We start from the raw sequence: 27,500 nt of genomic DNA on the forward strand, positions 1-27,500 counted from the left end.
ACACTGCATGGTTACTTCTTCAGTGTCCACCAGGCAAAATCAGCTGAAACGCCATGAGCCACTGAGCACATCTCCTTCAAAGGGATAGGGATACCCATCTTATGTGCCTACACAATCAAGCTCCTGAACAGCTATTCAAATTTGGGTAGACTGGGCAACAATCAAGGCTTATCCCTGTATGCCACTTGTGCAGGCATGCCTTTGCCTTTTCCCTGAAGCAGAAAAATGGCTCTAAGTTTCCCTTTGTGTTGTAGAAACTGGGTGAGCAGTAATACCTCTGCGAAGACCATCTGGTACCTCAGTGGAGCTCTTTCTGGAATATTATCTAACAGCTCCAAGATATGATAGTTCATGGCCTCATCGAACACCCACTGGGCCATACTGATGGCTCCCTAAACTGGAGCAAACTTGAAGAAACAGCCTCTTATGTGAGGTCCTACAGGACAATCAGAACTGTCAACACTGCACCGGAAGATTCCCAGCAGTTACAAAAAAACACAACACTGACTAATGTTAGAGGACCCTCCCCCCATCAAAGAAAAGACCTTACTCTTCATTAAAAACTACATCATGCACAACAAAGCATCTCAGCCTGCCTTCTCTAGCTGTAGCATTAGCTCAGTAAACATTACTGTTGGCTTTGTTGAAGCCCTTTGTAGAAGTCATGATAAAGGTCTTTTCCAGAGCCTGCCTGATCTCATATTCAGGGTGGCCTGCCAGCATTTTCATAGTCTAGTCCGCAAGAGAGAACTAGAACTTGGACAGATGAGACCTTCAGTGCACCTCCACTCCAAACTGGCAAAGGAGAAAAACTTCTTGCCATATGGATTCCTTATTAGGCAGTACGATATAATGCTGTTGCATTGGTGCAAATAAATCAGACAAAATCTACCTTCAGGTACTCGGACATGAGACATCACTATTCTCAAGGTTTCTAGAAGGCATTTGCCTTCCAAGTAGCAGTGGCTGCGGAATTTGTATATTTTCAGAGTAGAAAAATGGTTTCCCTTAGGAGAGGTTTCATGGAAGCATAAGTCACCTTTCCTTATCTTTTCCCCAGTAATGATTTAAGCTTTTCTGGAAAGAAGGCAAAGAAGTCAGAGAGCAGTCTCTAGAGGATTTCATAAGCTTAAGAACCTCCCCAAAGGAAGGTTATCTGGAAGGGAGATATGAGGTGAGGAGGCCTTATTACCCCTGCAGTTCTCAGATAAACAGACTAATCTCTGGATCTTCAGAATCCTTTTTCTCACACAGTGAGGCAGTGTGTGCCCTTTCCCCACACCTACCTCAAGGAGAAAGCGGTCTTTGCTTGCCAATAAATCAGGCACTGAAGAAAATGTCAAGTGGGTGTCAAGCAATAAGACACAGATGCTTCAGGAAGAGCTTGGAACAGGTGCACCTAGCAGTTGGAAACTACTAAAGAGTCAGCACTATTGTAAATATGTGTTCTTAAAGGTGAACTTCAGTATCCGTTAGGATGGGCCTCTCCAGATATTGAATACTACACACACATATTTAACAACTGGACAGTGTCTGAGTTCCCATCTGGTGTTGAAGGACCTAGATGATTGCATGCATATAAATAACTTGTAAAAATGAATGATTTTTTAATACAAAAAAGTACCTCTACTCATTTTTGCTAAATGCAGTAGGCTCTTTTCCATCGAGCTGAGTTACAACCAGCTCCAGAAGATTGGACCTCAATCTAATGTCTCAACCAATGGAAGGCAACTCAGGACTGCAGCACCCCCTCCCATGCTGCACTGCAGTATCAGTACTGGAAAACGTGTGGGAACAGGGTGTTAATGCAGAACAACTGGCTTTGCCATTGCACTTACATAGCTTTCAGTTTATTACAGTGGGACCACAGATTGACAGCTGCTGCCGCTGTAACATTTTGATAGATTCTGGAGGGTTTTTATTAACTCAATATGACAGGGGGGCTGCTGCTCCCATTAACCCCTCATTCTTCTTAAAAAAATAGAACAAATAAAATGATCTATCTGTTGCATTCCCCATAAAAAAATAAATAATTACCCGTTTGACTGTGAAGTTGAGAATACGTTTGTAGCTCCAACGGCAGTGCAGATCATGCAGAATCTGTTGATTACAGAGAAGACAGGATTTTGCCTGACGATATCACTTGGTATTCTGGACATGTAGCTAAACAAGTTCAGCATCCTACAAAATGACAAGGAACAGAGCCCAGTCTTCTGATCTTGCAGCATCAAAGATGACTGTGCCACCTGCTGAGCCACTGAAACTATGGTGGATACTTAACTATCAGACAGCTAGTGCTGACACCTAAGGAAGCACCTTCCAAGGCTGCTGCCAGGTATGCACTTCTATCGCAGAAGGATGTCAGATTAATCTATTTGTCAATGGAAAAGGAACTTGCAACTAGGAAGAAATGCAATGTTGCTCAAAAATCAGGCTTAAAAAGAGGTTTTGACCAATGTCTGCCTTCTCTATCACTTATCACTTATCTTCTTCCAGAAGTCTGGCAGGAACCTAGGACAGCATAAGGAATCTTGCCATTCCATGCACTCATCACTCTTAGGATATGTAGGCCTTGAGCTTTTCTACTGTGGGTTGCTTGGCTGAAGTGCTGTCACATGCAACTGTCTTTTCATGCACCTCTTTGGGGCAGTAAAGGCAGAGTCAGTGCAAGTATGGACTACAGATACAACTGCACGAAGTGTCTGAAGTCTTTAGCACTTTAAGACTCTGACCTAGGAATACTACGACAATGATCATTAGGATAAAGATCTGAACTATGTGAGCAGCAGAAAAGAAAACAGAAGCCCTGCCATGCCCCCCCCCCCAAGTCTAGTGTGTTTTGTCATAATATGCAATAGTTGAAGGCAAATTGGAGTTGGGGAAAACTTGGAACTCTAATGAGCTTGAGGTGCAGAAGACCTCCAAAATCATATCACTTCATTACATCAATGCATAGATGCATGTCAACAACAGATGATACTAGTGAGAAATAGGGTTGCCACCTTTTCAAATGGCCAAAGTGGGACATTTTTGGTACAAACATCAGATTTTTACAGGCCGACACATACCCATGGTCAGTACAAAGGTTAGAACTTAACTTTTTTGCCTAAATAAAGGCTTATTCTTGTAGCATTTTAGTTGCTTATTCTGTTTCTTATAACATTTAGGTATTTTAGATAAAGAATAACTGTTTTATGCAACTATTACATAAAATATAGGAAATAATTTTGTCCTAAAATCTCAGGACATTTGCCAGTTTTACAATTGTTTGTCAGGACACAACTGCCCAAAGAGGGACTGTCCCTCGCAAAGTGGGACAGGTGGTAACCCTAGTGAGAAACACTTGTCACAGGAAGATATTCTGTTAAGAAACATGCATCCACAAGGATGTTAATCAAAGGACATTGAAACTCACTGTGTTACTGACTACTGCAAGGGACAGTGGAACTCACTGTGTTACTAACTACCACAAGGGCACTGGAACTTACTGTGTTACTAACTACCGCAAGTGCATTACTGCAAGGGACACCAGAACTCATTGTGTTTCTAACTACTACAACAGCACTACTGCAAAGGACATTGGAACTCATTGTGTTACTACCTACTGCAAGGGCAATGAAACTCATTCTTTTACTACCTATTTTAGGGGCACTGAAACTCACTGTGTTACCATCTGCTGTGTTTACACAAACTCACTGTTACTACCTACTGCAGGGCATTGAAATCACTGTATTATTACCTACTGCAAGGGAATGAAACTGTGTTACTACCTAGTGCAGAAGCTTTACTCAGAATGTCAGTAAGGGTAGACAACAGGAGAGCACAAGAACATTTATACAATGTATAGAGAGGGCAGCATGCTTTATACATCCTGGTGTGCTAGTTAAATATATATATTCACTTTATTGTAAGATCTGTTGTTTCAGTCAAAAAGTGAAGAAAGAGAAAGAAGAAAGTAGCAAAGCTTTTAGCAAGTGCAGTTCATTTTTCATTAGCAATAATAGAAAGACCACTACCTAGCAGCAATAAAACCCGCGGTGGTGGTGGTGCTGCGGTAGCGTTGTCGCCTCACAGTAAGATGCTGTCCGGTTCGATTCTCAGTTAGAGGGTCTTCTGCATGGAGACATGCGTGAATGGGCGTACCTTCGTTGAAGGTTGTGAGTCAGGGCTGGTAACTCGACACGTAAAAATCAACTACCAATCATTAGCAGACCAGAGTTCCGCTGTGGCGACCCCTAACCAGGAAAAGCTGAAAGACACAACAACTACCTAGCAGCAATCCAACACTGGGCTGTCTGAAGGAACGAAGGCCTTTATAAAAAGCCTGTTTTAGGGGGCACTGACCAGAGTATAATAATAAGACAATGACTGGAGCCATCTGGTGAGTTAGGATGAGTTGATATGTATTTTGACATCAAAGGAAAACCACTTCAAAGTGTTGCTGTTACTTAAGAGGGGAGAAAAATGTTAATCTTGCAAGGCAGTGGTATCATAATGTAAGCTATGTAGCACAGTGGTATCATTATGTAAGCTAGGTAGCACAGTGGTATCATTATGTAAGCTAGGTAGCACAGTGGTATCATTATGGTAGTTAGGTATCACAGTGGTATCATTATGTAAGCTAGGTAGCAAAGACACTGGAAAACAGACAAGGACAAAGTAACTGTACACTAGTTGAATGCTGGCAGAGATACTATCAAATTGTCATCAGAGGACAAATTGGTGTGAACTCTGCCAGTGGCTTCAGCATGATTCCTGGCAGTTGGGTATGTGTTCAGGGTTATCCATAAATATACATGTTCAAAACATGTTAGGGAAGAGACAGGATATCTCAGAGTCTTGAATGAAGTACAGCTTGCAAAGTGTGTGCGCGTGCACACACAGACACAGACACACACAGACAGACACACACACACACACACATCAGAAGAGTTTCAGATTTTCACACATACACGCGCACGCGCACACACACACACACACACACACACACACACACACACACACACACACACACACACACACACACACACATAACCTTGCACAAAATTTCAGACAAAAGGTTTTACTCACCACAGTGTTTCCCGAATAAGCTGTGTTTCTGTAACATACGTGCAGTCATCTGGTGTATATAAAGGGTCTGTGTTGTATAAGTGCTGATCCCTGCAGAAAATAAAATATTACTGTAAGCCAAAACCCCAAAACTGTTTCAGAACTGGATTTTACTTTCATTTGTGATGTAAATCAAGCTTAAATCCAGAAAAAGAAATATTTACTTATTCGTTAACCAGGGAGACAGGCTGGCCCAAAGGGTCCTTTCCAGCCATGACCTGAACCAAATGCACATCAATCCAACATATTTAGAATACAAATACAAGTATGTACAATCATACACAGTCCAATAACAAAACAGAGATCAATTACAAATGCTTTTCACACTTTAGTCAAATTACAAGAAAGATAACAGATCAACTAAACTGCTGAAAAACTAAGTAAAAGAGAATAAACTGTTTAAAAAACAAAGTAAAAGATAAAAGGAACACCTATATATAAATTCACCCATAAACAAATAAGGATAAAACTAGCCACTGGAAAAGATAGTAATAAGAATCCATAACTAGCAGAAAAGATCAATCCACTAGTACTCCATAATGCTGCACATTTTCTAATGGGCAATGAGCAGCATACTGAATACAACAGCCATGCAACCACTGAAATGGTTACCTGAAAGGAAACTAATTGTAACAGTGTCTGAACAAAGCTCAAACAGTTCTCCTGTAACAGCAGGTGCCCCTCAAGGCTCAGTGTTGGACCCCTTATTATTTAACCTTGTGTTTGCTTTTTTCCAGCTATAAATCATGGATGAATGAATAAATATGCAGATGAATGTAACCTAGAGTTTGTTCTTACTTCAAACGATGATTGTGTCAATATAAAGAATTATATGACAGAAATATCTGCCTGGGCCAACAACACTGGCATCAATTTCAGTACGAAGAAATGTAACATAACATCAAGTTTTTTTGGCAAAAACATTAAGAACGAACCAGTTCTGTTAAACAGTAAGATCCTAAATGAAGTCGTGATTACAGAGATCTATGAATATTAATGTCATCATATTTAACATTTAATATAATTGTAGCTAATGCCATAAAACAGCAAGGTTTACCAATAAAAATATTTCCTTAACAGAACAGTGGTATTTGATGGAACTGTATATATAATTTATTAGACCACTTACTGAATATGTTTTTAAATTTACAATAAAGAACATCTTATAAAACTTGAGCATGTGCAAAGAAATTTTGAAAAAATAATTAATAATTGAATGCCCATGCTTATGAAGACAGCTGTACTAATTTAAAATTACTTACTATTCATTATAGATACTTGAGAGGGAAGTTCATGTTTGGTGATATGGCTTTCAGAATTCATATATTACAGAATATATTACTGATATCAAAAACCTACAAACATAATTGTATGTTTACAATACAATCTCAAAATTCCTCACAAAAATCCAAGTATATTACACAGATAATTCTTAGACTGTGGAACAAGCTCGCTATGGATAAAAGAATCTGAAACTCTTCTGATCTTCAAAAACAAGTCAGATGAATGGTTTGGCTTGTATGTGTATGACCTTCAGTTAACTGAAACAGCATTTTTGGATGGCCTTAGAACCTAAATGTTGTAATAACTTATGAACTTAGATTCTTCTAATTAGCATATCCAGCCATAACCTGATAACCAGTTATTCCTCCATTTTCTCTGAAGTACTGACATTTTGCAAAGACTTGTCACAAGGGCATATTTTTAGAATTCAAAAACACAAAGCATTTTCTTCAAGTGATTATAAAACCCTGGAAAAAGCAGCTCGGATTCTGTAACAAAGATACACTGCAAGCTACTTGTCCTGATGTTACATGGTATAAACATCAACACATTAGGATGAACCTACATGTCAGACCATGACCCTGGTCACCTGTGAAGGTGATGGTGGCTGCTGCAGGCATTTTTGTCACTGGGAACGCCTTACGTGATCTCCCTCGTTCCCACTCACAGGCACAATGAGGGCTACACTTTGTGGTTGGAAGTGTCAAGCCCACATCCCCAGTTCACTCCTGCATGTTCAGCACTTGCAAGGCTCCACTTGCATGGTAGTGAGGAGACAAATACCCACTACTTCCTTCCCCGACATAAGCAAGAAGACATGACTCCCACCAACTATTGCTGTTAAGCCAGCATTCAGACTTGGGTGATCTGACTTAGAGTTACAGTGTTATCCCTCTATATCATGGATCTGGGCTGGGCTACACTTTTTAGATTTTTTTTTCAGTACGTCACTACCTTCGATACTCCTTAAATTGATGATGGGGTTTACCATTAGACAGTGTCCACATGCTTTTACTTCAACCTAGTTTAGGTTCTATTTTCTGTTTCTCATGTTATTACTGGATAGTGGCTATAAGAATCAGCAAAATAAAAAAAAATCCTTAAGATGTAGTTCATAACGTCTGCTTGTGGTATAAAAGCACCCATGCAAACACTTCTAAGCAAATGTTGAATGTGCATTGGGAAAGAAAGAGGTAATTGGAAAGATAGTATGTTATGTAGTCCAATCTCACCTACATTCTTACCCGTGGGTTCGGAGCCGAATGTCGGCTCCGACTCGGCCAAAACTTTTCTAGCTCGAAGTCTTTCTATTGGCTGGGCTAAGATGGTATCCCATGCTGCACTGCTCTATATTCCCAGATCTCGCTTGCCTCTCGTGTAGCTCGGACGTGGTCTCGCTCTTGGCTGTGGCTAAGTACCCTTTTTTCTTCTTCTTGAGAGAATTTATTGCAAACAAAAAGCTATTTTAATAGCTATTGTTCGTTTGGTATTATTTTGTGGAAAAGTTGTGTGTGAGTGATTGTTTCTGTGGTATCCCACTAGCTGTTCCAACGGGCTAGGCCCGTTTCAGTTAGAGGACCTAGTCTGTCCCCTTGCTTCCCTGTGTTACTAACTTTCCAGTCTAAAACCATTTAAATTAGAGGTTTTAGTCCTACCCCCGCTCTTGTGTGTGTCAGAGTATCGTTCGTTAGAGTTTTTTGTTAGTGGTAGTTTTTTCCCACCCTAAGTGTGGTGTAAGTCTCTGACTGTTTTTCAAGTTGGTTCCGTACCTGTAATTTTTTGTCTTGGTGATTGGTGTTAGTTGGTTACAATGTCTAAAGATTCTAAGGAGCACAAGCCCTCGGGCTTTAAAAAAATGCTCAAAGTGTGGCTATAAAATGTCCATTACCGACGGACATTCTGTCTGTGTACATTGTCTGGGAGCAATCCATCTCCAGGAGTCAATGCAGCTTCTGTCATGCATTTAGTCCTAGGGTCCTTCAGGAAAGAAAGAATAAGTTGATTTTGAAGGGACTTCTGAAACCCTCCTTCGAAGAGGGTCTGGAAACTACTTCCAGCTCTAAAGCTAAAACCACAAAATCAAAAAAAGAGGTCTCCGGCTCCTTCAGTCTCCTCGGAGCCACCGGGGAAAATAGCTAAATCAGCTTCGACATCCTCGGCTCCACCGTTCTCGAGGCCGCAGGAAGTGTCTGTGGTGATGGAACCGGCATTGGCTCCAATCATTTTGGAACCTATACGGAGCCGATCGCCTAGTATTAGGCAAGTATCACCTGCGCGGAGGTCTCGATCTCCCTCCCTGTCCTCCAAATCCTCCAGGATATTATCGGATGTGGATGTCGATTGAGTGGTGCAGAGACTCCTTCAGTTGCCGGTCTTGGCAAAATTGTTCTCGGCTCCATCCCAGTTGGCTCCGGAGCTCATCCTGCAACCTACTTTGATACTTTCTCCTCCGAGCGCATCCCAGCCTTTGGAGCCGTGGTGCTCGGCTCCGTGTTATGTCTCCAGGTTGGTTCCGATGGCCCCTCCTGGCTTACCGGTGCTGACGTCAGCTCCGACCCAGTCGGCGCCATCCACGGGATTCAGGACTTGGGATTCTTCAGTCAGACCCGAGGGAGAGGCTTCGGGACATGTCTCGGTTCCTAGTCTCCCTCTCGGTGCTTCGGTGCGAGGAAGTCCGACTCTTGTCGTGGCTTCGGAGGCTGGTCGCTCCTCGGACTCAGGGGGGCCAGCCTTTGAGGTCATGCGAAGTGGGCTGGCCAGATCATCAGCGACATCATGCGGGTCAGTCATTCTGTCCCCTACTACTCCGGTGTGGGTCTCTGATCTCCACCTATCTTTAGACAGTGGAGCCCCAAGGCCACAGGGTACCCCCTTGAGTGGTCCCCAAGTTTCTGAGGGCCCCTCAGAGTGCTTGCCTGAGGAGCCCCCTAGAAAGAAAACATGCAAGAGGAAGCACATAGATTCCCAGGATGAGTCTCTCACATCAGATACTGACTTCGAGGAATCGGAGGGGTCCCCCAAGTCATCCTCCGAGGATGTTTCTTTCTCTGACATCCTAGAGATCTTGAAACAAAGAGGTGACTGGATGTCAAAAGCCCCCTCCAAGGAGGAGTCAGTCTTCCTGAAGGCCTTCGGTGCTCAGCCCTCTGCCTCCTGGGTGTCTCCACCCTTCGACGAGCTCCTGGATTTGATTTGTCGAAGGGTGTGGGAGAACCCTGACTCTATGGAACCAGTCCCCAGGAGACCCAATAAATTTCTGTCTGCTCCCCCGGGTAAGGAGTTTCTGTCCAAGGGAGTCCCTTCTGGATGCCATGGTGGTGGCAGCGGCCACTCAGAAGGAATTAGCCGAGACTTCTTCCACCGTCCATCCTCCTAACAAGGAGTCTAGGAATATGGACCGGTACGGGAAGCGTACCCTCTCTTCAGCGACCTTTACCTTATGGTCACTGAACTATTTATTTCAGTTTACACTGCTCCAGAGAGATCTCAAGGAGCTTGGAGATACTCTCACGGGTAATGTTTCTGAGGCGGTGACCCAGAAGGTTAACGCCCAGATGTCTACCCTCAATTCCATTGTTAACTCCTCCATGAGGTTGATTTCATATGCAGCCGAGGGAGCGAGTAGGGCAGCAAGTTCAGGAGTCACCCTTAGGAGACAGGCCTGGATGCGCCTTTGTCATTTTGCGAAGGCCTTCAAGTCTTCATTCACTGACGCCCCTTTTGATGGTTCCTCTTTGTTCGGAACCAAGGTGAAAGACACCTTCACCAGGTGCGAGCAGGAGGGAAAAACTCTGTCTGCTGTAGGAGTCCATTTTTCCCTTCCTTCTAGGCCTTATCCTAAGGCCCAGAGGGGTGGAAAAATGTGGTTCAAGAAATCACAGAGGTTTCTTCCCGGTGCACAAGGTGAGCCCCCCTCCAGAGGCAGAGGAGGGGGGGGTTATTTAGGGAGATGCCACCCTAGAGGCAGAGTAGGCCCCTGCAACTCAGGAGACCGTGATTCCTTTCTCGGTTCTCCCTACTGTCGCTCCAGATGGGAGGCCCGACTGTGCGTTTCTGGAGCCAGTCGGGGGTCGAATCTCGACATCACCCAGGACCAGTGGGTTTTACGAATAATTTCCGGAGGTTATGTCATTCCCTTTTCGTCAGACCCCCCCCTCCAGTCAGAAAAATCCCGTATGTTCCACCCAGTTAAAGGGATTCCGCAGCTTCAGAAGTTTCAAAGCTGCAAGAAAAAGGAGTCATCCAACATGTCCCCTCAGACCAGATCGGATTAGGGAATTACTCAAGATTCTTTTTGGTGCCGAAAAGAACAGGGGACCTGAGACCCATATTAGATCTCAGCCGATTGAACAACCATGTACAAAAGTCCAAGTTCCGAATGGTCACTTTGCAGTCTATTCTCCCATTGTTGGGAAAGGAAGTATGGATGTGCTCCATCGACCTCAAGGATGCTTACTACCACATCAAAATGGACAGGGCATCCAGGAGTCACCTATGCTTCCGGCTGGGAGCCAGTCATTTTGTTTCGAGCCCTGCCCTTTGGTCTCACCACAGCCCCCAGGGTGTTCACCAAATGCATGGCAGTGGTGACTGCCCACTTGAGACGTCAAGGATTCCAAGTGTTTCCTTATCTGGACAACTGGCTCCTCACTGCCACCACCAGGCATCTACTAATTCAGACCAGGGATGCCACTATAAATCTGTGTCAACAGTTGGGCATAACATTGAACTGGGAAAAATCTGCCTTGTTGCCCTCACAGCGTGTCACTTTTATAGGTGCAGAACTAGACACCATCCTCATGCGGGCGTTTCTACCACAAGAAAGAATCAGAGCCCTACAACAACAAGTTCACGCCCTGCTCCCTCTGAGAAGAGTGAAGGCAAGGTGGGTTCTCCAACTGTTGGGGACTATGGCCGCGACGATTATGTTAGTTCCTCTAGCAAGGTTACATATGAGACCCCTTCAGTGGCTTCTCTTTGCCCAGTGGTCTCTTCAAAGTCTTCCTCTTTCTCACCCTATTCTACTTACAGACAGGTGCAAACAGGATCTCAGTTGGTGGCTTCGCACCGACAATCTGGACACAGGAAAGCCCTTCGTTCCGGTGCCCCCGATTGCCAAGGTGACCACGGATGCCTCCCAGATGGGGTGGGGGGGGCATTATCTAGGCAGGACAGTCCAAGGCACGTGGCAAGAGCACGAGATGCATCTGCATATCAATGTCCTGGAGATGAGAGCTGTGCTACTTGCGTTGCAGGCACTTCAGAGCTTTCTTCCTCTCGGGACTATTGCAATCCACTCGGACAATATGTCAATGGTGTGGTATCTAAACAAGCAGGGAGGAACCATGTCATATCCCCTGTGTAGACAGGCCATGCGAGTGTGGCAGTGGGCAGTGTCTTCCCAACGTTTTCTGGTGGCAACGCACATTCCGAGAGGTCCAACGTGATCGCAGACAGGCTAAGCAGAGCTATTCTGATGCCTTACGAGTGGTCCCTGAACTGTCAAGTGCGGAACAGATCTTCCGCAGGTGGGGTCAGCCTTGTTGCAACCTTTTTGCCAGCCCCCTCCATGCCAAATGCAGCAGTTACTTCACGTTGATCCCCCCTAAGGGGGAGTCACCCAGGGACGCTCTAGTCCACGATTGGCCCTCCGGTCTACTATATGCCTTCCCTCTGGTCCCCTTGCTGTCAAAGGTTATTCAGAAAGCGCAATCCTCGGAAAGCAGAATGATTCTGATTGCCCCACACTGGCCTCATCAGATTTGGTTCCCCTTTCTCCATCCCTACCTCGTGGACGCTCCTTGGATTCTGGACCCACAACCAGACTTACTGACACACATGTCAGGGCAGCTCCATCCCTCTCTGCGGACCCTCCGGTTGACAGCCTGGCTACTCCACTTCCGTCATTAGTTAGGCTTCATCATTTCTCGCCGGAGGTAGTTCATATTTTATCTTCCTCTCATAAGTCCTCGACCAGGAAGATTTATTCTAGCAAATGGAACAGATTTTCAATTTGGGCTCATACCCAAAGGATTGACGCTTACAAGGCTCCAGTTTCATCAGTTTTGGAGTTCTTGTCTATGCTTTTTCACCTGGGCTCAGCAGCCACCACCATTAAAGTCCAATTGGCGGCAATTTCTACCTTTCATGTCGCAAATGAGCCTAGTCTTATGGCTCATAGACTCTGTAAGGTTTTCCTGAAGGGCAATCTGTTACTTCGTCCTCCGGTATCGGAACCTGTCATGCCTTGGGATTTAAACTTTGTTCTACAGGCTCTTACTTCATCCCCCTTTGAACGTGCAGCTACTTGTGATTTAAAATTCTTGAATTGGAAGACTGTCTTTTTAGTAGCCATCATGTCAGCCAGACGTGTTTCAGAGAGTCTAGCTCTATCAATCAAACCCCCATACTTGATTTTTCATAAGGACAGGGTTTCTCTTAGACCAAACCCCTCCTTTCTTCCCAAAGTGGCATCAATCAGTAACCTTAATCAATCCATTGAATTGCTAGTGTTTTTTCCCCAGTTCTCAAACAAGGCAGAATTCAAATTCCATCAATTGGATGTACACAGACAACTACGTTTTTATCTGCACAGAACAAAAAAACTCAGAAAATCTGATCAATTGTTTGTTTCCTTTTCGGAAAATAGAATGGGGTCTCCTGTTTCCAAAGTCACTCTGTCCAGCTGGATCTCCAGCTGTATTGCCTTTGTTTATTCCTCAGGGGGTAAAGATTTACCGTTTCCGGTGAAGGCTCACTCTACTCGGTCTGTATCTATATCTACAGCCTATCAAGCCAGATTGTCTATGGATGATATTTGTGCTGCGGCTACTTGGGCATCTCCTCACACCTTTGTTACTCATTACAAGTTGGATGTGGTATCTAGGGACAGGGCTTCCTTTGGTTCCACAGTGTTCAGGAGTATTTTCCACTGAGCCTCCCAGGATTTAGGTGCTAGGGACGCTGTCCCACGGGTAAGAATGTAGGCAAGATTGGACTACATAACATCAAGAAGTTATGTACTCACCATAACGTTTGATGTATGTAGTCCATCTCGGCAAACATTCTTACTTACCCCCCCTTCCTGGAGGATCTGGAGGTTAGGTCTGGTTTCAGAGCTCCCTTCATTCTTGGTTTGTTCTTCCTTTCCTTGGGTGTTGTTATGCATGGAGAATGAGTGCTGGTGTTCGCATCAAACTAGATCTGGGAATATAGAGCAGTGCAGCATGGAATACCATCTTAGTCCAGCCAATAGAAAGATTTCGAGCTAGAAAAGTTTTGGCCGAGCCGGAGCCGACATTCAGCTCCGAACCCACAGGTAAGAATGTGAGGCGAGATGGACTACATACATCGAACGTTATGGTCAGTACATAACTTCTTGTTTTGGACTGTTCACTTACAGAGAACTCTGCAACGTTTTTCCAGTGTTTCAACTGCATTCAGAGCCATCCAAGCTAAGATAAGAATGTTTTCTTCATTAACTACACTTATACTTGCTTTACAGAATGATCACTACCGTTTTTGAGCATTTTAAAGCATTTATTTAATTATGTGGCAAAAATAGTCATCTCTGCTTGTTGGCTTTTCTAGTCTGTGTGCCTCCAAATCTCCTTGCAGAAGGGGGGATTAGCCAGGGACTTAGTTGTTTGGTAGTTGTTATTTGTTTAATCTGCAGTTTATAGTTGATTTTCCTGTGCTTTTACATTGACTGAGATGACATGATTGACAAACCACAATGCTTTTCCAGAGATGACCTGCACCTGTCTCCCTTATGATTCAGGTTCTTGTCAAAGGCTCTTGCCTCCCCCATAATGCCTTTTTTTAGGCAATTACATGAGGTCAAAACTATCAACATGAAAATTTCATCAAAATGTAAATTAAAAGTTATGCTGCTAAATACTAGGAGTCGAAACATGAAACTGCCCTCATTGCAAACATTCTTAACCCTGGAAGAAGCTGACATTTGTGCAGTCACATAAACCTGGTTCAAAGCTGCGGAGAGCACCCAAGCCATACCAATTTACTCATCCTATCATTCATTCAGACCCCAAGCCATGGGCAGCAAAACAAAATGAGGCGGAGTTGCAATTTACATAAAAGACAAACACACCTCTAGGCTGGTCAAACAGTATGATGCACAGGAAATACTCCAGGGGCAGTTAACAACTTATAAGACCCCTGTTCAAATCATAGCTAGCTACAGGCCTCCAACTCTGACTCAAGATGCCAATTCCACCTATCTGGACCTGTTCGAATCTATCAAGATTCAACCCTTTACCCTGATCCTGGGCAACTTTAACTATCCAACAACAGATTGGAAGAAATACTCATGCCAAAACAGAAATGCCCAGAGATGCCTTGATTTCATCAGTGCAAATTCCTCGGACCAGATGGCTGACACCCCCAACAAGAGGTGAAAATATATTGGACTAGGTATTAACCAACATGAGTAACCACTGCAGCATCCCTACAGTGTCATCATCCCTGGTAAGATCCGAGCACAAAGCAGTCACTTTCAAAGTCACCATCTCCCCTGACCCCCCCCCCCCCCCAGCTAGGGTCAAACAAAAAAACTACTCCAAAGCTGATTGCAACCTCCTGAGGGAGGATATAAACAGCTTCACAGCCCCCCCACCACCACAGAAACTGGCACATATGTCCAAACTTACACCAAAGTACTATATGGGCATTTATATAGCTGCATGGAATCAGGACTACCACACAGGATGAAATCCTCCTCCTCAAGGAAGAGTAAACCTGTCTGGTGGACATCTACAATAAATAAACTCTGTAATAAAAGGAAAAAATTGCTGTCCAGGACCAAGAAGGAGCAGGTGTCTAATTGGAAGCAATCTCTCCTTAGCCTGAACAAGCAAATAAGAGCATTAGTGAAATCCTGCAAAGCAAATTTAGAGTCCAAACTTGCCACATCTACTAAAGACAATCATGAAATGTTCTTCACATATGTCTCAAGGGAAGCACCCAGATCTGCTTAGAACTGGTGGTCAAGGACACCACATACACAAACCCTGTAGATACAGCCAACCTACTGGCAGACAGGTTCAGTGAAACTTCACTCCTGTGTTCCCCTCTCATCAGTAAAACAGGACATCCCCTCTCAAAGACAAAAAAATACAGCCTCCATGGGACCCGATAGCATCCCAAGCTGCATCCTACATGAACTCAGGTAGGAACTTGCAGCACCATTAGGCACCCTATTCAACCAAAGCCTGAGTACTGGCTTCATCCCAGCCGAATGGAGGACAGCTATTGTCATCCCTTTGCACAAAGGTGGAGCGTTCACTGATCCAGGAAATTATAGACCCATCAGCCTAACTAGCCTGATCTGCAAGGCCATGGAGCGGATTATCATGGACCTCATTAATAAAGACATTACTTGATCCCACGCAGTTTGGTTTTGTCACGGAGTGGTCATGCCTGTTAAATTTGGTCGACTTCTTTGAGACAGTCACCAAGGCCAAAGACAAGGAGAGGATGTTGCACACAGCCTACCTTGACCTGGCCAAGACCTTTGATACTATTCCCCACTCAGGTATATAAGATAAATGGATCTATATCACATTGTCGAACTCTTAAAAGTTCAAACGTCATATGGTCGACACCATATGATCAAACTTTTAAAAGTTCGAACTTTTCAACAGAGATCTCCATACAGTGCGGAATGGGAAGATTTCCCTTTTCTGCACTGTAGTAAGATCTCTGAGTTGGTACATTTAAAGAGCGGGGAGTGTGGGGGGGTGCAGGGGTGCTTGTCCCCCTGCTTAAACCATTCAGGTAGGTTTTTTCTTTGGCTTTTTTTATTACATTTTCAAACTTTTAAAAGTTCGATCATACATATGACGTTCAAACGTTTAAAAGTTCAATTATGTAATATAGATGCTAGATAAACTCTCTCAACTAGGCATCAATCCATAAGTTACCAGATGGGTAGCAAACTGGCTCACTGATAGAACCAACCTAGTCAAAATAGGGGAAGCCACCTCAAGCAGTAGACCCATAACAAGCGGTGTACCCCAAGGATTGGTCTTGGGGCCTCTGCTGTTTGGGATATAATTCTCAGAGGTGCAGGCCAAATCTAGTGGGCTATGGCTGACCAAGTTTGCAGATGACTACAAGCTGGGTGTTGCCATCAATTCCCCTTGTGATATGGACATCCTCCAAGAGGTTCTCACACAAACAAATGACTGGTGCCAGAAACATGGTCTCAAACTGAATGCCAAATAATGCATCATCATCCCTTTTGGGGAAAATGACAGCCCCACAAATTATCATATTGATAATAAGGCACTAAGCACTCAATTAGTCGTGAGGGACTTGGGAACCTAGGTGGATAGCAAACTGACTTTTGACTACCATATTGCCTCTGTTGTATGGAACGCTTTCTGCATGGCCACTTCATTAGTAAGGGTATCTCATCCAGGAACAAGGTGGTCAAAACATCCCCATATTCTTCCCTTATAAGACCGATTATTGAATACAATACCCCTTTCGGCATGTACTTCACAAAGCACATGCAGCAGGTGGAGAGACCACAGAGATTCCTCACCCAGAGAATCCAGGGCCTCAAACATCTACCCTACACAGATAGGCTAAAAGCCCTGTCCCTCTACTCAGTCTCCTACAGACTCCTCAGAGGTGACCTCTGTCTGGCATACAAAGCAATCTCAGACCCCACCCTGATGGGACTGCTGCATATCTGCAAGTCAAGCTCCACTCGAGTAACCCACACATGAGACCTCAACCTGGTCTGTTACATCAATAGGACTTGTTGGCAGGACTGATTTTTGTCCCAGAGACTCCCCCTTTTGTGGAATAGACTCCCTTTCCACGTAAAGCAAAGTACCTCATTAAACCTTTTTAAGCGCAACCCAGATAACTGGATGGGGAACAGAAAATACATCCCTGGGATTCCATCTATGTCCCTGCTGGACAGTGGCACAGGGTGCTGACATGTTGGAACATGAGCTAAATTCTTGGCTAGGCTTGTAAGGGCCTCAGGGCCAATAGCCTAGTAACTTCCTATGATCCTATGAACAGATTCCAGGGTCAGATGTCTTATGGCAGAAGATGTTTACCTGGGCTCTCTGAGTTGGTAAGCTCTGGGTGAAGCTCAAAGTGTGGTTATTTACTGGCTATAGGACATAGGAGTCAGTTTTCAAGCTTTTTTTTTCCTCTGTGTGAAGCTTTCCACTGGGCTGTGTACAGTCAAATTTACCTACAAAATTAGATTAGATCTGAAACCTGTTAAAGAGTGTGGCATTGTGCAGAAACAAACTTAGAGCATATAGCTTGTGCACTGAATAGCAATACTACATCCTAGCATTATATAACATCCTGCCCTTATCCCCAGAAACTACCCTAGGAGACCCCTGTTAAAACCCAATCCTTAATCCTAAACAGCCAGCCCTATTACAGGACCAGCCAACATAGATACGCAATTTCCAAATGTGTCTGTGGCCAGCCTGGTAGATTTGAGCATCCTAAGGCAATGTTCTCAGACAATCATTAAAGAAAATAACACTATATGCAAGGGATGTAAATAAATAACTTCCTTGGAGGCAGAAATCTCGCATACAAAGTTATCAGAGGATCCACACTACATCCCTCATACATACCATTCATGACATACACAGGTTGTCTTATGCTGAGGAGCTTAAAAGAAACCTTCCCAAAACTCAAAGATCTGCCAAGTCACCAAATGGAAGCACTGTTCCTCAGGTATCACTAAAGCCCATGGCAAAAGCAACACCAAACATCTCACATAAGCCTACACCTGATGGTCTCCCAAGTGCAAAGCTCACAAGGGGACACACAGATGCCCCATTCACCAGACTGGACAAGGAGAAGATGGTGGTTACTTAACCTGTCTGGAGCCAGTATCTGCAAATATCAAGCATCAGTCAAGTTACTGCACCCCAGTTACCAATATGATTCTATCACAGTCCATGTGGGTGTAATGACCTGAGACAAATCTTACTGAACTATATGAAAAGAGACATAATGGATCTCTCAGAATATGTGCCACAGATAGGCATGAGAGTTGCACTGAGCAGAATTCAACCTTCAGCAAGGATGATGCCACAGTATGAACATAAAATGACTGATTTTAATAACTGGCTAAAACTCTGGGGTCATTCCAGGGAGGATCCAGTACCTGTCAGCATGGAAGAACATTGTCATAAGACCATGTTTCTTTGCCAAGGATGGTTTGCACCTGTTCTCCCTAGGCTTTCAGATACTGTTGAAAACTAAACTAAGACTTTATCTATGCCAAAAAGACAAAACTACCAACATAGTGAAAAAGTCCACAAACAACCTTAAAGTGTTACTGCTCAATGTTTGGAGCCTAAACAAAAAACTCTACACCCTTCAAGCCCTCCTCATTCTGGAGAATGTAAACATCTGCACCATAATCATGGCTTTGTATAAAGTCTTGGAAAGTACTCTGGAAGTGCAAGGCTACCATGCCTTCCATACATTTAGACCAACAACAGCAGACAGACTAGGGCCAAAGGTGGAAGTATTTTGATCAATGTTAGCAACAAACATATCTCCAGGTTGGTTAAACAAGATGATACCATAGAGCTCATCCACGTGCAAGTCACCATAGGTAAGGTCCCTCACCATATCATGGCTTGCTACAGGTCACCATCTATGCCCCTAGAGTCTTGCGACTCTTACCTAAACCTACTATAGGTGCTCACCATCCAACCAAACTCCCTATTCATGGGTGACAAACTACCCCTCTATAGACTGGGAAACATACATTACTTCATAGTCGCAGGCACAAGAATTCATGAACTTTATTAACACAAACACCCAGAAAAGATAGTGCACACTCCGACCGGAGAATGGTACTCACTAAAGGCTCTGTCTCTTTATTCAGTCTCCTAGAGGCTGCTGAGAGGGGAATCTTTGCCTGGATTACAGGGCTTCCTTAGCTTCCTCAGACCCAGCACTGATAGATCTGTTGCACAGGAACAAAACAAACAGCACCAGAAACACTAGATCCAGGGATCTGAACTTTGCTTGTGACATAAACAGAATGTGCTGGAGAGACAGATACATGTCCCAAAGAATTCCTGCACTATGGAATAGGCTCCCCATCTATGTAAAAGTATCAGAGTTCTTTCCTGACCCTATCCAAACAAAACCTTGACAATTGAATGGAAAATCATATATTTCCACCCAGTCTGGCCCCCATGACCCTAATGGACAGACGCCATCAATAAGAAAAGTATTATCCTAACTAACACCTTCCTACAAACCCTTAGCTACCTGCCTACTAACATGCCCCCCACCCCCATGATAATTGGGATCCAAGTGGTTTGGAGTGCGTGGCTAGTCTTGTACAGGCTGTAATGACTATTAGTCTAGTAGCAACTTATGAAGCTGTGACTAATGAGTTGGCGGTTTTTAAAAATTTCGTACAGAGTACTCTCTCTGAAATGTTGGAGGAGGAAATGGTTGTAACTAAGGAAATTATTATTTTTTAGCTAGGATGCATGATCGTATAATAGTTGTAAGGCCTTACTAAGTTTAAAGCTATTGGCTACGCAAAAAACAATTGTTAGAAAATATAACTCAAATTCTAAGCCAACTGTTACTGAAGTACTGAATACTGTAAAGCAGATAAAAGAAATGAAGGCGATATGACCTTTAAAAAGAGAAGGAAAGATTCCACAGAAATGGATGGTTAATTGTGGGAGTAATACACTCAGTATGATGTTCAGGAGGAGAGTAAGGTTTAAGGGAAGACAATATATGATAAATTTATGCAATGCTGGAGTGAAAGACAATTGTTTAAAAGAAAACATACATGTACACTGAGAAATAATGAGACTGCCACTATGGTTTGTTTTACTTTCTACTGATGTGTGTTTATATGTCATTATACAAATTGTAATTTAATACAAATGCTAAAAAAAGACTTGTTTCATAAAAACACAAAACCAATAAAAAAGCAATAGTGACTACTTTAAAATAATGCGGTGAAGGGTTGTACTACACAGACAAACAGACAGACAGACAGACACACACACACACACACACACACACACACACACATACATGTGTGTGTGTGTAAATATGGTAGCAGATGCATTAGTTGGCTTCTTTTTGGTCAGCTTTGAACTCAGCAATCACAGTTCATGTGCCTAGTTGTCAACCATGCACTAGTGGGAGAACAGGATTTGACCCAGTTAAAGCCCATTCTGGTGATTCAACGATGTGTGAATTATCAGAATAAATTGATTAAATATAAGTCGAACTACGTGCAAATCAACATGCGCCAAGTGACTTATCTTATACACATACAAAAGGGCCTTTAAGAAAAGGCCCACAAAGTTATACTCTGGTAAGTCTGACTCTAATTTATGTTTAAGCATGTTATTACTCGATCGGGGTGAAAAGACTACAATATAGGACTGAGCCTCATTCCTCCTTTCCTTGCACGCAATTTGACCATTTGATCTGTGGTTGTGGGAGCCAAGCATTCCTTGGGCAGGCAAGAACACTACAGCCCATTCTATTCTTTCCTGCTTGTGAATCCTCAATGGTGAAAGTCGGGTGGTATGGAGTGAGCCAGGCTTGCTAGTCTTCCAGGAAGGCCTTCACTCTCCCTAGCACAGCATCCTCTCTCCTGTGATCACGCTTCCTAGCTCCATGACAGCTGCCATTTAAGTAATCTCCTAGGCTCACAGTGGGATTGCACATGACAGTGCAGGCTGAACAGACCTGAGCTCCATGGGATAAACACCTAGTGCTCCCTTTAGATGTCACTGATATGGTGTACCAGAACCAACCCCCCCACTGATCCTTCAGGCTGTGATCACTCACTCACATCCTTCGCTGCCAGCTCCTACAGGAGTCTGAGCTGCTACTCGAACTTAGGTTGTGGTGAAGGCTTTATCCCACTATGCCACAGAATGGCTAGACTACAATATTAATGTTATTATCACAGTGAAGTTATAGTTCCTAAAAATCATGAAACAAATAACATACACATATCTAAAGCAGAGCTTTTAAGAAACCTTTAGGAAAACATCTACAGGTACAATGGAAATGTTAGCGTGGTGTGACTTAACACCTTTTCATTCGTTACCAAAAATATGGTAAATGTGCCATTACCACCTAACCACATAAGCAGAGATTACCCTCAATACGTTGTTTTTAGCAAAACAAATTTAATTTGCAGATCTTCTGTGTCATTTGTACTTTGTCAGTCCACCTTAAACTACTGACTTTTGTGCAGTAGTTGTACCAGCCATGTTTATACATGCTATTCTGTCTCTGAAGTGACCCGAACATCTCTGTGTACCTCTGGAGCACATGTACTAGATGTAAATGCTACGTATATAGTAATTAACCTTCTGAAACCAATAGAATCTCATACACTGTATGCAGTTTATGTAACTTACTGACTTTTTATTTCAATTATTGGCAGTTTATGTGTTAAGGTATTACTTCTTCAGTTGTTGTTATGTGACACCTATGAAGACATCTCATCTTTATGTTGTATCAAACAAGCATTTACTTTCTATATACAATATTGTTTCAGTTCTTTCTGCTCTGAACTATGGTGGATGCTATCTCATAATGTCTCAGACATGTTCTTGAGGTGTACTGGCTTCATGTACGTTAATGTTTCTGCTGCAGCTGTACTCCTTGTGACTGCACCGAAAACAGGTACCTGAACCCCCCACCCCCACGGACATTCCAAGCCAATAAATGTAAGAGAACAGAGAAATAAAATAGAAGTGCTTCACAATAATCATTACTCCATCTCTCCATGACCACATAGCCCCTATGCTAGTGGTTCATTTGTTTTCAGCTACACCCAGGAGAGGGATGCCAGAGTCAGACATCATGACCATCATCAATGTAGAGGTTTCATTTGTTTAGTGTCCCCACAGCTCTCCCTCATTTGGATGTAAACAGCCAGATAAGTGTGACATTTCATCAGACCTACTATTCTTACAGGCAGTGGTGTGCATTCTTTGACAACGCAGTGGATTCATTCCACCAAGATATCTATATACAGGGACTGCAATTCTGCCTGCCTTGCTGACGTCACTCCTGCAGCAGAACTCAGTCAAAATCTTCCCCTAGGACAGACAAGCTGACATCAACTGACCACTTCCATCTTTAAGCAGGTGAGCTCATTTAGCATCTAGGTCACTAGTCAAACCTGGGCCATCTTGGCTACAGTCATGGTCAAAAAGTACAGTTTTGTACCTACCATAAATGTAGATGTTCGAGTGTTCACCCTGCTGCAGTCATCACACTTGGGTTATCCTGTCGTCAGGCGGTCCCGCAGTCGGCCGGATTTCCAAAGTCTTGGTCCGGCGTCGGTTGCTGTCGCCTCTTCCCTGACGTCAGTGCACCAGGGGTATATATAATGCAACTGACACCATTTTCTTCAGTTTTTCTTGCCCCAGATGTCAAGTTCCCCCAGAAAGGTGGTCAGAAACTAGTACCAAAAGGAATAACCACAGCACAAACACAAAATCTCTTCAGCTATAAGCAAATACATCAGTAAGGCATAGAAGAGATTTAGCCAGTAGATCAGAGGGGATGGGGGGGGGGTAACCTGGACTGCAGCAGGGTGAACACTCGAACATCTACATTTATGGTAGGTACAAAACTGTACTATGTTCATCGTGTTACCCTGCTGCAGTCATCACACTTGGGTTGAATCCCAAAGCTAAGGTAGGGGGGAGGTATCACAGAGGGTTAGTGGAGGCTATAAGGCCCTGCAGAACTGCAGTGGTGAAGCCCACCCTGGACTTTGAGTAAAGAGGTAAGTGATAATGTTTGGTAAAGGTGTGTACTGAACTCCAAGTTGCAGCTTCTAAAATTTCCTTGGTTGGAACCCCCCCTGAGAAAGGCTGTAGAGGTAGCTGTTGCCCTGGTAGAGTGGGATCTAATGGTAGCAGGAACTGGTTTCCCATGATGGGTATAGCAGAAACGTATGCAATGACCTATCCATTTAGAAATGGTTTGCTTTGATATAGCCTTCCCTTGAGAAGCTGTAGCATAGGATACAAAGAGCTGGTCAGATTTTCTGAAAGCCTTAGTTTTGTCCAAACAGTAACGAAGCTGCCTGTGAATGTCCAAGGAATGCAGGAGTCTCTCACCTTTGTTCTGTGGATTGGGGAAGAAGGTGGGTAAGTGGATGGTTTGATTTAAAGCTACATTGGAAACCACCTTAGGCATAAAGGAAGGATTAGTTCGTAGAGAAACTCTGTCTTGATGAAAAATGAGGAAAGGTTCCACTGCCATTAGTGCCTGTAGCTCTGAGACTCTTCTAGCTGAAGTTATTGCTAGAAGCAGGGCAGTCTTCCATGATAGGAACTGTAGATCTGCAGAGAAAGCTGGTTCAAAGGGAGGTAGCGTTAGTTTTTCCAGAACAAAATTGAGGTCCCATATTGGTGTAGGAGCTCTCCTGGGTGGTCTAATGTTTTTTGCCCCTCTGAGGAACTGCCTTAGAAGAGGATGTGAAAATAAAGGTGGATCCGTGTTGTAGTGAGCTGAAATAGCCGAAGCATGGATTTTAATTGAGGAAAAGGAAAGTCCTTTGTGCAATATCTCAGCTAAATACTGTAGAATGTGAGGCATGTGAGGCTGAATTGTGTCTTGGCCTTTAGCTTGGTTCCAGGCACAAAACCTTTTCCATTTGTCTGAATAAGCCTTCCTGGTGCTTGGCCTCCTGGCTTCCAGAATAACATCCAGAACTGCTTGTGAAAGAGGAGCTGGTTGGATGTTTAGATGATTTGCCATGCAGCCAGATTTAAAGTTTTGAGCTGGCTGTGAAGAATCGGATTGTTTTGTTGTGTGAGCAAATGGGGGATTTGAGGCAATATCCATGGTGGGCTGTGGGCCATATTTTTCAATTGTGGATACCAGTGCGCCAGTCTGGGGCTATGAGAATCAGTTGTGGTCTCTCCTTTTTGACTTTCAAAAGAACCTTTGTGAGGAGAGTCAATGGAGGGAAGGCATATACTGTCAGGTTTTTCCAACTGAAAGAGAGAGAGTCCACTTTCCAAGCTTGATGGTGAAATGTCCTTGTAAAAAATTTTGTCAGTTGGTAGTTTTGAGGACTGGCAAACAGGTCTGTGTCTGGAAGGCCCCGTTGCTGAGTTATCATTGCAAATATTTGTGGATCTAGTTTCCACTCGTGGGGATCCTTGATGTTTCTGCTGAGGTCGTCTGCCAATGTGTTCTTCTGTCCTGGCAGGAATTGAGCTTGTAACTGGACTTGGTAGGCCAGAGCTGTGTTCCATAAGGTCATTGCTTGCCTGCATAGAGGGTAAGAATGTGTACCCCCTTGTTTGTTTATGTACCACATTACTGTGGTGTTGTCCGTCTTTATTGCAAGTTGTCCTGGATGTAATAGATCCTTGAAGGCTGTCAGAGCTTTCTGTACAGCTACCATCTCTTTTTGATTTATGTGCAGATTTCTTTGATCTGCAGTCCATAGGCCTTGAATGCATTGTCCTGCCATGTGTGCCCCCCAGGCGTAGTCTGAAGCATCTGTTGTGATTGTTTGCCAGGCTGGGGGCAAGGTGAAAGGCTGACCCTTGTTGAGGTGACATGCCTGTGACCACCATAGAAATTCCTGTTGTAGGCAGGGAATGAGAGATATCATTGTGTCCAAGCTGTGGCTGTGTTGAGACCATACGCTTTTTAGGTACCACTGTAATTTCCTCATATGCAGCTTTGCAAATTGTATTATTAGTATGCAAGATGCCATGAAGCCCAAAGCCTGCAGAATTTTTCTTGCAGTTAATTGGGTCTTTGTTGCCATTGTCTTGAAATATTGAGTCAGTTGTAGTTGCTTGTCTGGCGTAAGATAAGCCTTCTGGGCCATTGTATTCAAGCTGGCACCCAGAAATGTCATTTTTTGTGAGGGTAGTAGTTTTGACTTCTTTTCATTTACTGTGTACCCCAAGCAGTTTAGTAGATGCTTTATAAAGGCCAGATGATGTAAGAGAATGTCTTTGCTTTCTGCTTGGATGAGGCAGTCGTCCAGGTATGGATATATTTGAATTCCTCTTTGTCTGCAGTATGCAATTACTGGTGCCAGGCATTTTGTGAAAACTCTGGGCGCAGTTGATAAGCCAAAGGGCAGTGCAGAGAATTGGTAATGGGTTGAACCTGCAATGAAACAGAGGTATCTTCTGCAACTTTGTCTGATAGGGACATGCAGGTATGCCTCCTTGAGGTCCAACGTAACTAGCCATGCTTCCTTGCCCAACATGGGAAGTAGCTGCTGTAGTGTTAGCATCTTGAATTTGGGTACTTGTAAGTAAGTGTTTAGAATTGAAGGGTCCAGAATTGGTCTCCAGGCATTGTCCTTTCTGGGCACTAGAAAGAGTCTTGAATAAAATCCTTGGCCTTGCTCTCGAGTAGGTACCAGTTGAATGGCTCTCATGTCCATGAGAGCTGTAATTTGCTTTTGTGCCTCTGCCCATTGATTTTGTGGCAGGTTTGGCATTCCTCTTTTCATTGGCAAGGTGTGAAAGTGGAATCTGTATCCTTGTAAAATGATGTCTAGGACCCATTTGTCCTTTGTGACAATGTGCCAGTTGTCTGCAAAAAGTGCGGGTTTTCCCCCCAAGGGGGCTGCCAAGAGAGTATTGCTTGACAAGATGAGGTGCAAGTCATTGAGTTTGCCTTCTGGTGGGTTGAGACCTGTCTTCTTCTCCCTTCTGGGTTGGAGTGCCCCATTGGCGAGGTTTATACTGGGCTTGTGGTTGTCCTCTGCCTCTTGGGTGTCTGTATTTACCCCTCTGTGGTCTGTCAGTGGCTGGAAAGGACCAATTTTTTGTTGGCCAGTTTCTGCTGAAGCGAGGGGGTTGTACTTGTAGGAAATCTTTGACTGTCTGCATAGATTTTGCCTTATCTACCATTTTCTTTAAAACTTCTTCTGCTTTAACTCCAAAAAGAACATCTTGCTGTAAGGGAGCATCTAGTAGTTTTGCTTTAACATGATCAGGCAGAGTTTGTTCCTTTAACCAAGCATGCCTACGTATAACAGACCCAGTGACAGCTGCTCTGCAGGAGGCCTCCAAAGAATCAAACCCACATTGTAAGGTATGTTTGCCCACCTGCTCAGTGGCGTGCAACAGATCCTGTACTTCTTTCAATTCAGATTGTTGAGGGAGAGAGGTTATTCTTTGCTTTAACTGAGAGATTAGAAATTGCTGATACTTAAGCATGTGAAATTGACAATTCAGTGCCCTCATAGCTAGTGTGGCTGAGGTGTAAACCTTTTTCCCCCACCTGTCTAGTGCTCTGGAATCCCCTCTCAGAAGGTACTGTGTTTTTAGCCATAGAAGCCTTAGCCCCCTTGGGACCCCGTGAGATAGTCTCTGGGTCAGCTACAGGGCTTTTGTAAAGAAATTTGTGGGAATCAGGCACTCTATAGTATCTGTCTGGCTTAGCCGGAGCAGGAGGTAGAGAGTCTGGGTTGAAACTGGATTCTAAATAGACATCATCCACAATGTCCAAAACTGGTGGGACGGCAAGTGGTCTGTGTTGGGGGAGTAAAAGAAATTCTCTGAGCCTTTTCTTTGAATCAGAGTAGTCCTGACCTTCCCAGTGAAAATGTTCCCTCATAGTGTGTAAAGTTTCCCCAAAGGAGTAGTCTTCAGGAGGAGAAGCTGAGGGAATAGAGTCCTCAGCATCAGAATCTTCATAAGGAGAGAAGGAGTAGTCTTGGTCCTCAGAGGAGTCTGAAGAAATGGACATTTGCTCAGAGGATGCATAATCTTCCTCTTGTCTAGGCCTTTTGTCAGGAGGCGGCTGGGAACCCCTGATTAAAGAAATCAAATCTTCAGCCATTTTGAGCATCTGTTTTTTAGGCATGGGGCCTTGAACAGGAGACTGAAGTGCAGTCCTTTTAGATTTAGAAGGAGTCTTCGACTTAGAAAACGTTTTAATGGTGAGAGTCATCGGTCTGAAAACGCCTTCAGAAACCGATGGCGTTTCTGTAGTACCAACGTCTTTTGTAGCAAAGTCGTCGAAGGGCCTGAAGTAAAAGACTGCGTTGGCCTGGTACATTCCGTCAAAATTTCTGTAGC

At 43.8% G+C, this 27,500-nt stretch overlaps 1 protein-coding gene across 1 annotated transcript in view; it reads right to left on the reverse strand.

Annotated features, from left to right (window-relative positions):
* The window catches only part of TUBGCP5 (tubulin gamma complex associated protein 5), a 1,009,385-nt gene that overhangs the window by 727,539 nt on the left and 254,346 nt on the right, over positions 1-27,500 (reverse strand). Inside the window, exon 8 of the mRNA XM_044072063.1 lies at positions 5,071-5,160. Coding sequence (XP_043927998.1) covers positions 5,071-5,160 — 90 coding nt within the window. The remainder of the gene's footprint in view (positions 1-5,070; positions 5,161-27,500) is intronic.

This window comes from Protopterus annectens, chromosome 5.part0, assembly GCF_019279795.1.
Source record: "Protopterus annectens isolate FY-2018-M chromosome 5.part0, PAN1.0, whole genome shotgun sequence".
Classification (NCBI taxonomy): domain Eukaryota; kingdom Metazoa; phylum Chordata; order Ceratodontiformes; family Protopteridae; genus Protopterus; species Protopterus annectens.